This window comes from Centrocercus urophasianus, unplaced genomic scaffold (assembly GCF_019232065.1).
Source record: "Centrocercus urophasianus isolate 14NV4802_14NV808 unplaced genomic scaffold, USGS_Curo_1.0 seq_14, whole genome shotgun sequence".
Lineage (NCBI taxonomy): Eukaryota > Metazoa > Chordata > Aves > Galliformes > Phasianidae > Centrocercus > Centrocercus urophasianus.
Window position 1 is genome coordinate 22,814,978 of NW_024884586.1, and position 14,705 is coordinate 22,829,682.

The 14,705-nt window shown below is 35.5% G+C and overlaps 1 protein-coding gene across 1 annotated transcript in view; it reads left to right on the top strand.

Moving 5' to 3' along the window:
• Positions 1–14,705, top strand: part of FSIP1 (fibrous sheath interacting protein 1) — a 72,674-nt gene that overhangs the window by 11,626 nt on the left and 46,343 nt on the right. The window contains 2 exon segments of the mRNA XM_042814602.1: positions 5,478–5,642; positions 12,123–12,260. Coding sequence (XP_042670536.1) covers positions 5,478–5,642; positions 12,123–12,260 — 303 coding nt within the window.

Below are 14,705 nucleotides of genomic sequence, written 5' to 3' on the forward strand. Positions count from 1 at the left end.
TTCCTTCCTTTCCTTCCTTTCCTTCCTTTCCTTCCTTTCCTTCCTTTTCTTCTTTCTTTCGTTTTCTTTCTACTATTTGGAATTTCTCAGGCCTGAAATAAGCAAACAGATCTTTCAGAAAAAGTTAGAAACAGGTGGAAGGAGCCATAGAAACCCACTCAGAACAGAACATGGTCTATTTTTTATGTACAGTAATTTGTGTGTAAGGTGTCATGTTGCTGCATCTCAGTCCGATTGCTTAGCACTACTGTCTCTGGTAGAAGGTTCAGCAACTATTTCCAAAAAAACCTAAAAAAATCAAACCACAAAAATCAGGGTTTTCTTGGGATATGAATTTCAGGATGCAGTAATTGGGGAAATATACAATGGTGAAGCTTATGGTTGCTTTTAAAAAGATGACTGTGACTTCCAACTCAGTCTGTCTAAAAAGTATATAAAGAAGCCAGAAGCCTACTGTAATATTAGACACCTATATTATAACATAATGTTACAGAGCAAGCAATGCATGTCTGCATATTGCACTAGACAGGAAAAGCTGAAGTATGTAGAGGTAGAAACACTTTTCCTTATAAAGCATAAAAAAATGTGTGATTGTCTTAGCCATCACTGTGTCAAGGAAACTGTGCCACAGAATGGCTCCCAGTAATCTGAGCACATCAAATACTCTTTTGATCTCCTCATTATTAGTAGACAGTCTTTATTGTTTACTCCTTTGATGTAAATGTCAGAGTTGTAGAGTTGTTGGGGACCTTCATATGTTACAGAAGTTCTCATGATGCATCTAGTGTAGGAAGATAAAATTTTGTTTGAAAAACGAATTCAGTCTGTAAACCTGTGCTATATTTTAAATATATGTGGTATTAAACATGCTAAAGAGAAGTATTTTCATAGTAGGATCATCCTCAATACAAATTTGATATTATATTTAAAGAAAACTCCACTTTTATAAGTAAGGAAAAATGCTGGAAAAATACTTGCTGTGTTCAAAGAAATTATACGACCTTTAAAATTTGTTTTACCTTTAAAAGTACGTTGCTCGAATTCTGTGTACTTTGAGTACTTAATATGTTATGAATTTTGTCACAGTACATAAGTGTGCACTGAATCACTGCCCCTAAGATAAGAACTTTGTGTGGAAAGGGCAACAAAAAATTTAGGTTAAGCTTCTGTTTATATTACTGAAATGATCTGGGGTAAATTCTTTTGCAGTCCATTATTTTATTTTATTTTTTTGTTGTTCCATCTTTCCATATTTTACTCTTATTTTCTGGTAAGGCCATGAGACATCCAGGAGGTGCTGTTCTTCATTACTCATTTCCAAAACATGGCTAAAATCCATTTTTAGAAATTACTGTTTCACACATGAGTTAAAGGAGTGAGCTCATGTAAGGATCAAAATCTTTAACTGAATCTACTTCATCCAGCTTTTGAGTAAGAAGAAAATATTGGTAGAGAGCGGATTTCTGATTTGTCCTTGTTTTTGTTGTTTTTGTCCTCATGTTGGAAAGGTTGGTGTTTAACAATACTGTCCCTTCTGTTCTTTTTTGAAAGAGTTGATCTTTCATAAATGTTGACATTTAAATAAGTGATAATCTTATAAATAGGCTTCTGCTAGTAAGCATTAGAGCTTTCTGACTTAAAGAACAGTGGTTGCTGTTTGTGATTACTTTTTTTTTTTTTAATTAAGAATTTATTGGTTTACTGATTGCAGAAGTCTTCTCTCACAGTAGGTGGCTATCAAGTTTTCTTTTTCTTAAAGATGGTCACAAATTAGACAGGTATTTGTTCCAAATAGTGCAAATTCTGGCTAGCCCTTTTCTGTGCTCCAATTCTTAAGGCTCCAAGACAAAATATGACACTTATCCAGAGTTCATATCTGGAATGTGTCACTGTTCTTTGGACATGGATCTATAGAGCTTGTACTACTATATCAGTTATTAAGTAGATCACTACAGAAGGCGTTTATTGCTGTAGGTTCTTGATATAACAGACAATAACAGGAATGGTAATTTGTGGGTTAGTCTAGTCACTGCTAGGTCACCTCTTTAAAGAAAATAGCTCCTATATTTACTGCCAAGGTAGAATAAAAGAAAGGATAATACGTAGCTTCTTGAAACCTGGCGAGTTAAGAGAGAGATTCTTTTTCTGCTACATTTGAATTATATTATGTCTGAGTCATTTCTTGTGGCTGCTTTATAGCAAAGATCACAAGAAAATTATCAGTTGATGAGTAATTTAGACTGCTCCAAGCTGGCCCAGCAATGCAACTGTCCAACTGATGGCCACTTTTATCTTACTTTATTCTGACTTTTAAAAAGCTGGTCCAACTGCATTGGCCAAAGTAATATTTTGGAGGGCTTTAATCAGTGCCAGCAGAGCTGGGCATGCTGTATTAATTCTTCTGTGTAATATAATGCAGATTAGGTAACTTAGTCTGACTTGTACAAGTAAATAAGCCAAATATCCAAATAGTACTTCTTACTTAAATAAAAGTGTTTTATGGATATTTGAAGTATTTTAGAAGTACGTTTTCATGCTAATAGAACTGTTAAATCAGCAGGGGTATAATTTGTTTCAGATGTTACATAGTACTAAGCGCCTACTGCTGTTACAGAAACATTCTGAGTTAAGACCTTGGGAATAGTGGTAGGACAGAAGCATATTTTCCAAGACAAATGTTAAATCACTGACCATCTTGAAAGTACGAGAGAATGTTTAAGTCTGTTTTACTCTGGAGTAAAGTGGCTACTAGATACTGCAAAAAGGGGGTGGGAGAGCATGAGAAATAGACATTGAGCACTAGCTACAAAATTGCACCTGGGTTCATAGTTTGTCTCCTGCAGAGTCATATGTGTGTTTGACTGATTAGAGGATGGATAACACGACACAAGTTTAGCAGGTCATTCTACTTTTGTTTGATTTTGTTTCACAAAGACAGAATGGAGGTAATTTATTTTTTTTTTTTTTTTTTTTTTTTTTTTTTTTTTTTTTTTTTTTGTAGCCAGCGTGATTTAGAGTAATGAGGATGACTAGGGATGACTTCACAGTAGTGGTATTGTAGTTTGGAGCTGATATTTCCTCCTTGTGTGTGGATGCAGCTGCTCAAATAGTTAGAGGGTTAATCTGGAAGCTGTAAAGGAAGAATGGGCATGAATCCTTTGCAAGACAGATGTTGAAATCTTGAAATAAAGTGATGATCCTCTCCTGTTAGGATAAAGAGAGGAAATCAACAGTATGCTCTCTACTTCCCCCATCTCCCTGCCCTGTTCTTGTGAGGTTGTAACTGATGATTGTTTGGAATCAGGATAGAGATGTAATTTGCTAGTGAATAGTGAATAGTGGTTGTGCAGAGCCACTTCCCGGGGTGTGAGACAAGAGTACCAAGTTGCAGTGGATAATATCTACAAATATGTGCTCATTTGTTTGGGTTAAGTGGGACAAATTCACTCATAGTATACAGTTGTCTATACTGGGAACACATACTTGTGTTGATTAGTCAGGTGTTACTGCTATCAAGTGGAAGAAATTATGTAAGTCACTATCACGAAGTGAACTCTGCTTTCTACCTCTCCCATTGTTTCCGTGGTAATGTGCTGGATACACTCCAAGGGTGATGGTTACTGATCTCAAAGCAGTTCCTGTAGGAACTCAGATTTTCCTGCGGATGCCTTATTTTGTTCTTTGGGCATGCAACACTCACATTGCATTTCATATCTTTAGTTTGAGATTTGACTCCAGGCAGTTTCTACCATAGGATCAACCTTTTCGAATTTAATTCTAGGATTTCTCAGGCTTTTTCTCTTCCACTGGCATGCATAAGCCTTGTCCTTGGAGATCTCCAAAAGCTTCTTGGACATGGGTCTGGGCACTCTCCTCTGGGTGATGCTGCTTGAGCAGGGGTTGGGCCAAATGGAACCAGAGGCCCTTTCTCACTTCAGTCACTCCATGATTGTGTGTTTCTTCTTGATTTTTTTGTCGGATAGAAAGTTGCTCTGCTTTTAGTTGTAGCTGCTGATTGTGTTTCTTTGGCTTGCGCAGTAGTATGTTGCTTCCGGCTGCTTCGGAGGATAATAGAGAGCAGTGTATTATGTTCCACTTTATTGGACTTCTGAATGATTTTTAGCATGTGTTGCTGTGCAGGTGTGATTGGGAATGTAAAATAGATATGTGATTGTTTATAGAAAGGGTGTCTGTCTGTGGTTGATGCCAGAATTTCTTTCTGAGGTGAAAGCTGATTGGGCAGCTTGCCAATATGTTGTTTTTCAGTGAAGTTGAGACTTCTGTGACTTGTATTTGTCTTTTTAATACATAAATATATTTTACTGTTTGCTGTGTAGTCAATTCTTCGTCCCTTGTCCAACTTCAGTTGTAATACAGTATTCCCAGAATAATACTTTTTGTGCAAACAAGATATAACTGAATTGTCTTAGGATGATGTTTACCAACAGTTTTAGTGCAGTTTATGAGAGCTTTTTTTCTTCAATATTAGCTCTGGAAACATGAGATTATTGCATACTTTTTGCATGTTTTCAGTCTTAGGATTGGTGGATCTACCTCTGTCAAACAATTTACTCTGAATTTCTGTCCTTTGCACTATCTTGCAAAGGCGTACACCACCTCCAAAATAGATATTCATGTCATTGGCATCAAAAAGTGCTGCTTGTGTACAGCACCAGAGAGCAAGATCTGTGTGTATGTTAGGCTGTGGTAAACTCTTATTCCTTAAAGATGGAGCTGGGACTCCTACATTCAACAGATGCAGAGTCTACAGAAAGGGGGGAGTCTGTATTCATGAATGGAAGCTATGATAACTTGCTGGCATGTAACCTGGATAAGATGCTATACAGTGAAACGCATCAATAAGGTAAAGGGGTTAGTTATCCAAAGTGCTTTTGTTGTATGTAAAGAGAACTTGATCAAAAGTGTTGTGTAACCTCCAAAGAACGGGTGGGGAACTTGTGGAGCTGTCTGTTTATTCTCTGACTGGCTGGTACAGAGGCAAGGCACCTGCCTGTAAGCACTTTTATTTCAGGGATTCTACGTGGCTAGCCAGTGAATATGTGGGTTTCGGATTTATTCATATGAAAGTATGCAGAAATCTGTTTTGGTTAACACAAGATCCTTTTTTTTTTTTTTTTTTTTTTTTTTTCCGGTTGCATTTGAGCAATGCATGTAGATGAGTGTACTTTCTAAAAGTAAGATGTAACAAATATATATCTTTAAGTCCACCTAAGTTGCTGCTTAGTTATAAAATAAAAATAAAGAAATGTGTACTTCTAGTTGGTGAATATCTGCTCTAGGATATGCTTGGTAGAAGAATGCTGGCAGAATTCAGCTATATAATGAGATAGATGAGAACTTGCACATTGTCCTTTAATGCAGTTTATTCAAAAAATAAATATGCTTGATGTGTAACTGCTTTTAAAGCCTGTTTCCTTTGGGAATGAGGATTAAATATTTCCTGTATCTTTCAACAGGACAATGTATGTGGCTGGCTAGCACCAGGAGAAGGGTACACACCTGAACCGATGGAATTTCATCACCTAAATGAGATAGACAGGAAGCTTCAAATACTGCTGTCTAATGGTGATTATTCTACAATTTCCAGGTCTTGCTCAAATCCTCCAAGCCAGATTTATCAGGTACATTACAGAAAAGAGCTTTAACCAAGAAATTTGATATTCAAAAATTGATATTTTGGATATTCAAAACTGCAAAATGGCCGCTGTAGCACATTATCCATGATAATTCTTCTTTGCAAATTAGAATTTGGTTTCTTCTTGTCTCAAGATTTCAAAAGTGAACTGAAAGATTAAACAATTATTGATAAGCAGTGTTGAAGACTTTAGAAAGTGGGTTGAAATTGTCTTTTTTTTTAAAGGATTTTTGTCTTTTTCCCTTTCCAAGAGTAATAGGCTTAGAAGTCTCAGCCTTGAGAAATATTTCTTTGAATTTTGCACATAGAAGACCAAATTTTCCATTGTTCTAAGAGTGTTGTCCATGGTGTATGATGGGGGAAATAACTACATAAAATACTGCAACTCCTGTTTTGTACTTATTTGCACAAAGCCTGTTCACTTTATTAAAATGTACAGTTCATAGCCAGAACAAACAAAATTTTAACATTTTAATGCCAGTTTTGTATTGACTTACTTGTGAACCTTATTTAGGTTTTATTTGACCTGAAGCAGTATTTTATGTTGTTGTAAGTTCCAGAGGAGCCGTAATTTGAAGCTGGTCATTTTCCTCCTCGCATTTAAGGTATGAAACAGCATCTCCCTCTAGTGGTTAATCACTCACGCAAATTTAGTTGTTACCCACGTGGGTGCTTCAGGTTCACGGACCTGAACTCGACAAAGACTGCTGGATCTTGAGCTTACTGATAAGAGGCAGCACCATGAACCTGGTGATACTGCTTGTGATAATGAGTTCTTTGGGAACGTTTGATCAGAGTGATCATTATTGCACTCTTTATTTCATACTCTGAAGTATTTGAACAGAGAAACTTGCACTTGTGTATATACTTTTTGAAAAGAGTACACTACTTTTTTGAATAGTATCAGAATTAACAACCAAAACAAGGCAGTTAATTTCTTAAATTAGCCATACTTGGTAAAAAGCATTTATCTTTCAACTTTGTTTTGTAGAAAATTTTTGTACACTGTAGAACTGGGAAACAAAATTCTGTTTGTCTTTTTTCGTTGTTGTTCAGATAAACTACAGTGTGTGAGTCATTTTAATGAAAGTTACCAAAGAACAAAACTACTTATAGGTGGATTTATAAGTTTGAGAGGAAGTTAAACAGAAGAAACATAAGTTGAAGTTGATAGATACTATAGCTATTTAAAACTGGATTTAGAAGAATGCTAATTGCATAAATCCAAAACAGAAGTCTACAGTTGTCTAATTCCATAAGTGTCATGATTTTATGCCTTTCCAGCTGACACCAAAATTCCCTACACACTTGTATTGCTGCTTCTCTGCATCTTCACAGCTGTTGCTCTCTGTAGAGAATTGGGTGCCTGGTGGGTGCCATTGTTTCATTGCCAACGTCACATTAGAAAAGTCAATGCTGAGTTCTTCATGATGCCTAATATAATAGGTGCAGCCTGATTGTATCTGGCACTGTGACATGACTGGGCTTGTATATAACTACACATAATTTCAGCTGTTAACATTTTTGAAGGTAAGTGGAGGAGAAAATAGCTATGTCAGCTTTCAGAAACTTGGCTGCTTAGTGTGGAAGCTTTGTGCTGGATCTTTTAGTTCTACAATCTTGATTGTGGTTATTTGTACCTTGATACCATCACTTCAGTACATATGTGGAACATTGAAGGCAGGTCCAATTCTGGGTTTGCTTATGTGAATTCATTCTAAACATCTTTTGTTTTCAAGTCCCTTTAACAGCTGCCTTTTCAAAACGCAGGAAGTAACATGCATCAGTAGCTGAGAAATTAGCAACTCCTTTGAATCTGGAGAGCTTCCTCTCAAAAGGCATACATTTCTACATGTTCTAAAGTCATTGGTGCTCATGGTCTTCGTGAAACAGCTGTGATTATCATGATTGATATCCTCTAATATTGTTATAAATTAGAAGTTTTCATGCTTTTTTATTTTTTTTTTAAACAACTTTGAATCTTAAAGCATCAGTTCTGATATCTGAAAGAAGATGGGCCATAGAGAAAAATGAGAATTCTTTGTAGTGAATGTCTTTTGGAGGCCGACAAAAGTATGATATTCACGATACTCATTATCATGCTAACTCTTCTCTTGAACATGGCATTTTTGTTTTATTTTGCAGCTGTCAAGATGTCATCTAGATAGTTAAATTGTCTTTTGAATATGTTATCTTAAAGATAAAGTGCATTTGTGTTTAGTACTCTGCTATCTTTTTTTCTTTAACCTTCAGCAGGGCTGGTATGAGAATGCCTTTTTCAGCTCTGATTTGATATCTTATTGTACTTCAGTACTGCTGAAAACTTTTTTTGAGTGTGTCTAGAGTTGTTACAGGAAATAAGTCTCATTTGGAAAAGCAGAAACTGGTATCAGTGGCATCGCTCTTCTATTAGTCTGTGTTGAAATTCCTTCTGATTTCCATGAGGTGGAATTTTCATCTGCTGTGGTTAAGTAGAACATAATGTACTAGTGATGGGAAATATTGGGAAAAAAAATGTTAATGTGTAACCATCTGCTTATGTTTTTGTTTAGAATTTTAGAAGTAATCAAAATGAAATTAATTTAAATGTTGCATATCATAAAGAAGCACATTCTTTTCTTCCAAGAATTTCATTAGATATAACTTTCAAAGAGCAAGCACTTAATCACCACTGGCTCAGTGGGAGAGATGCTTCCTGCTGCTTATAGATGCATTGGCAGGATATAGGAAATATTCTCCAACTCTGAAATCTTTAACAACTGGATTTAATTATTGTACAGTACCATAGCTGAGCTGTTAGAGTGAAGCATACAGATTCATCTTTTTGTGCAATCAGAACAGCTGGATTCAGAATGCTTTTCCATGACTAATGTTTTCTTTTACATGGAAATGTTTCTCATCAGAACTTAATTTCTCTTTGAAACATTTCTTTGTTTTGGTGCCAACTTAATTAAAAATTTAAAAAATGCTTTTGTCTTTCTCAGTGTTTTTTGGAAGAACAAATTAAATTGAATATAATCCTAGAAGAGACAGGAAAATGGTAGGATGAAAGAATATGAAGTGTAAAATTGAGTATGAGGAATACAGTTACCAACTTGAACAACTGGAAAACTACCTGAAAATAAAATGAAATGGAGGTTATGATTAAAGATCTGTTCATTTTTACCTTATGAAGATAATTACTTCCATGTTTTTGCAGTCTTGATGAGTTCTTTCATACCTGATTGGCTTCCTTTTGTCAGAGAAATAATTCTCTTTTTCAATTACCACACCAAACTATAGTCAACAGTTCAAATAATTAGTCAAAAGAATGGAAGATTCTGAACTCACACTGATATTTTCATTAATGATCTGCTTTATAGCCTGGATTCCATGCCTCCTCTTCATCAAAACAGAAGAGTTTTACAGCTCTCTCTTCTTCTAGGCATATTTAGAAGCAGGTGAACATGTCAATCTGTTTTGTGACTCAAAAAGATTCCATGGTACCAGTAGATTTCATTTGGTTGCTTTTTACTTTTGCTTTTGATTTTGAGAATTTTGGAGAAAAGGAAATCCAAAACATAAATTTAGCCATTTAAAATACTGGATATTTCTGTTTATGCTATGGCATTGTACTGTGGCTTTAGCAGTTGCTACATGTAATACTTTTTATTTCCTACATCGTCTGAGTAGGTTTGTAGATTTTAATCTCTAATGAAGAAAAACTTAAAATTTTCGAAGAATTTGGAACATCGACAGTAAAATATTTTTCATGATATAGTGCTTCCTTTCATCCAGATATCTTCAGGAAAAAAAATAAAAAATGAGTGAGAGGAGAAAAGCTGTATGAACTTTGCTCATGTGGTGCGAGTTCTGATCAGTTACTACTCAGGGATGAGGTAAATGAGACTGCTAAGATCTGCTTCTGTGGAATCAGCGGTTTAACCCTCCGCGGTGCAAGATATGAACTGATTAAGAACAATTATGAAAAGAATACAGAGTGAAACAGGAAAAAAAATCACTGTGCTACTGTACAAATCTGTCGTGCACAATGGAACTTGACAATTGCTCCATGAGGCCCTCAGATCTCATAACCAGATTAGAAGAAATAGAAATCTGGTTACAGAATGTTCAGAAGCGTGGAATAGCTTCCATGCAAGAACTGACTTAGCAACATTCTTCAGTTTGGAAAAATGAATAAGAGGAAGTGTGATTGAAGTATGCAAAATTACACTTGTCAGAGAGAGTAAATACTGACAGTTATTTGCCATCTTATCTAATGCAAGAACTGGAAGAATCAAATGAAACCAGAAAGTGGCAGATTCAAACAACTGAAATGTTTTTCTGACAACTATGACTCTGCCAGAAGCCGTTGGGGATGCAAAAGTATACGTTGTTCAAAACACGAGTGAACACGTTTATAGAACAGAGATCTTTCAAAGGTTGCTCTGTGTCAAAGTACAGTCTTTGTCGTGGAAGTAGGTCCATGAACTACAGTTGTTTCAGTCTGGGGTAGAACACTAAGAAATTATCACTACAGATTTGCTGTTTCTATTCCAGTGTGTATGTATCCCTTGTAGGGTCTTGCTGAAGATAGGCTGGTGTTGGAAACAGCCTTATACTTTTTGTTTGTTATGAATTTCTGTAGACTTCATCAAGATCACTGTAAAAATAGTTTGCTATTAACAAAGGCTTACTTTTCAATGATGAATATGCTGTAACATTTTCAGAACGAAATTCAGCGAAAATGTTCTCAAATCTCTCTTCTAAAAAATTTGGAATAATTTTTAGTTTTAATTTTACACTATCAATTTGTGTCATCCCCATCTTTCCTTCCCATTCTTTTCCTGAAACTGCAGGGAAAAATGTATTTTATTAGTATTGTATTGTCTTCAACTGCATTCTATAAGTGTTTTTTTACTCTGACCTTTAGAGATACAGAAATTTCGGAAAAATTGTGCAAGGCTTTCCAGCTTTATGTTTTCCTCTGGTTATTAGCTTCCATCCTCCCCTTTGTCCCCAGTGGTTTGAAGAGTTATTTAACTTGTATTAAAATCCCTGGAAGAGTAAAGTCATACAAAAGCAATCTATTTTACTAGAGGGAAAGTGAGTGTTTGTTTTGGGCTTCTTTGCTGACTTTGTGTTTATATTGTGGTCATAAAGATCCTATTCATGTTTCATATATTAATGAACACAAGTTTAAATAAGTCCTCTGTTTTATGTTCTGTCATGTTTTCTTTCATTTGGGCATCAAGTTTAATTAATAATCTCTTTCTATAGAGAAGCCAACCTTTATAAACACTCATTATTAACAGATTTTGGCGTTAGGTGGTCCACATTAAACTTGAGCTCTGTTTAGAGAAATTCTAGTCTCTATCAGATGCTGCCGTTTGTATCTATGTCTGTTAAAGGAAAAATCTGGGATTGTGGTACAGCCAACTGTCACTGATTTGAATACTGAATAAAGATTGCTCTGTGTTAATTTTATATTCAGGCACAGTAGTTTAAGTCTGAGAGCTCATGATTTTTTTTTTTATGTTCAGAAGAAATGTTTTCAGATACTTACAATTTTTTTATATGTTGCAGTTGACAAATTACAAAGTTAATTTTCCTTTCCAATTAGACATGCTATCTGAATTGTTTTCCTCATATGTGTTTATTTATTAAACTGCTTCTGGAAAAAGAAAAAAAAAAAGGAATGAAAAGTATGTTTTTTTAAAAATGATTGCTCATGTTCTTTTGGATTGAATTGACTAATAATTTTTTATTATTATTATTATTATTATTATTCGACTTACTTGGATTCTTATATAGAATCCTTGATTTGCAACAGAAAGCCCAGCTTTTTTTCCAGCTACAGTGTAACTTTGCCGTTTGTTTTTGGCAAATAGTTGTCATTCTTAATAATCTGAATTCCATTCTGTTCTTGTATGTAATAGTACTACATTGAACTTTTGATGTATTCAGCATTGTTATTAATTGCAAAATCTGAACCAAAACTACTGTAGGATATGAGAATGTGTAACCCAAGAGTATAATGACAGTAGTACATCTATCTTGCACTTGAACTCAGAGGATTTTTTTAGTTTACCATGATGTCCAGGAAACAAGGCCTATTTCAATTTTGATTCTTTCATTCTCTTCTGAGAGTTGTTAGCAATGGCCTAATTCTGGTCCCAGCATCATTGACAGGGAGCGAGCTTTTGAATCGCTACTTCTCAATGCATTTTTATGTTTCTCATAGAACTTAACCATCAAAGAAATTCCTCTTTGAATGAGATGAAGGCTTTTTACTGAATTAAGTCCAGCCTAACATTTAGCTATTGGATTTGAAAATATGCGTAATAAAAATTATGCATTTCCCAAATTTGAAACTTATACATTATTCTATAGATTTCCATGTTTTGCTGATGTAAATCAAATGAACATTCTTCAGGCTTTGAAGCAAAAAAAAAAATTAATTTTTGCCTATTCTTCTTTTTATCAGGAGTCTCTGGTTTATGCAAACAGAAACCTAGAAGTAGTTCCAGGTGAAAAGGTTCTACGAGACAATAAAGAATATCGTGATCAACAAAACCGTCTGAAAGAAATAGATCATCAGCTGAAATCTTTAGAGAGAAATTTTGTAAGTCTCTTTTATTTTATTTTATTTTTTTTTCAGCTTGAAAACTTTGGAATTTATCATACCTTACACCTTAACAACAAAATCCCATTTTGAAACCTTCTGTAAATTCCTGAAAGAGTTCCTGGGGAAATAAACATGCAATTAATAGTGCCTTTCGAAGTGGAAAAAAAATTACTCTGCCCTCTTGCCTGGAGGAGGAGGTACCATTTATAAACAAACATGTACATATACATCTTCAAAGCTTTTTTTTTAGGGGCTGTATAATTCAGTATTTGTTAGAGGACCCGGTGCGATTTACTTCTACTAAATTCATTTGGTATATTTTTGTGCTCAGTTTTCATTTGATGCATGAATTTCTTAGAAACAGGAGTCATTAAAATATGGGCGTGCAAGGAGAATGGTTGTTGAAGTATAATCATTACTGTTTTAGAACAAATACATCGCATCTCATCTTTGTTACTACTTTGAGTAAAAGTGAATGTGGAACATACAACTTAAAATATATGAAGATCCTATTATTAATCTCTTAGTCTGAAATTCTGTTTGTTCCTAAGTATAGAGTCAAAACTGACAAGTCCAAACTTGCAGAACTACGTGCCACACTCAAATAGTATATTACAATTCTTTTCAATGAATGTAATTTATTACATTACTCAAGTTACAATAAGGAAGTATAACTAAAGTATAACTAAAAAATCTAGTCATGGGGAAACCTCAAGGACTTGATTTTTTTTTTTTAAAGTCCTCTTTGACATACACTTTGTAAGTGTGCTTTTTGATCTGTGCTGTTTAATCTTAAAGAGCTATGAAGCAATTGGTAGAGAAGATAACTAGGGAGGAAATATATAGATTATTCAAAGCTAGATGAAGTCCTAAGGTGGAACGTCTGTCATTTGGTCTGAAAACCAATGTTAGCATTTGTTTATATGCTGGATCCTTCGTAGATCTTTTTATGAGCAAAGAATGGAAGTCGTCAAATCATGTTTTTTTCCATTATTTTAATATATATATTTTGTGCAAAACTTTGAAGGCTTCTCTTACTCACATAAGATCTTTAATGGAAAGCTCAAAAGAACTGTATTACTGAGCTGCCACTAGTGACCAAAAATTGGGCACACATGCATGTTTTTCAGTTGTGAACATTTTTATTTAGTGTTACGTTTCTGCTTTGAGATAGGAAGGCTTTTCTTTCCCCTCTACATAGAAGGTACTATGTGGGGAAGGCGAACTAGTTCAGCAGTGTGTAAGAAACCAAAGTGATATGAAAGCTAGCATGGATAGAATCATAGATTGGCTTGGGTTGGAAGGGACCCCAAGGGCCATCAAGTTGCAACCCCCCTGCTATAGGTAAGGCCACCAACTTTTACATCTGGTAAAATGGTAAATCTGGTAAAAACTAGACCAGATTGACCTGGCCTTGAACACCTCCAGGGACAGAGCATCTCTTGTCTGTGCCAGCACCTCACCAGTCTGTCTGTAAAGAACTTCCCCCTAACATTCAATCTAAGTCTTCCTTCCTTGTGCTTAAAACCATTCCCCCTTGTCCTGTCACTGTCTACCCTCATAAAAACTTGATTCACCTCCTGTTTATAATCCCCTTTTAAATACTGGAAGGCTGCTGCAATGAAGTCTCCTCTCAGCCTTCTCCAGTCTGAGCAAGCTCAGCTCCCCCAGCCTATCTTCATAATAACCTGAAAAAGCTGGATTTTTACAAGATACCCTGAATATTTTGCTACATTAGCAAGAGGTATCCGTACCTATAATTAAGATGAAAGAGCTATGCACGTGGCAAAGTCGGTGACTGGGGTCAGTGAACATGGGTTTACCAAAAGTAATGCTTGATCAAACTGACTGCTTTCTGTGATGCAGTGACGAGATTTACCTGATAAACTGGAGGGTAGGAGTGCCAGTAACCTGGACTGCTGGTTGAAGAGAGGACTGACATGATCCTTAAGAAATTTTTCAAGGGCAAAAGTAGAGAGGAATAACTCTCAACAACAGTATAAGCTGGAGCCTGACTGGCTGGGGAGCAGTCTGATGGAAGGGACCTGGCATTGACTACCTGTGAGCCAGCAGCATGCCTTGTGGGTGTGAAGAGTAACAGACTGTTTGACCGTGACAGCATGAGCACAGTCAAAAGATTAAGGGGACAATTACATTTGTTTACTCATTACTCTTTAGACTTTGTTTGGAGTATTGCATCCAGGACAGAGCTGTAGTATCTTTACTGATTTACTTAATGGGAGGATGAGAGAACATTCATAAATTGAAACGAGGAGTTTCTAATTGAATTTAAAGAAAAAGAAAACTACCTCTGAGGGTAACTGAGAATGGGAAGCAGGTTGCCTGGAGAGGCTGTGACATACCGTCCTTAAAAAATATTGCAGACTTGACTGGACAAAATAGTGAACTGTTGAGTGTTTCAATGATCTCAGAGCTGACCTT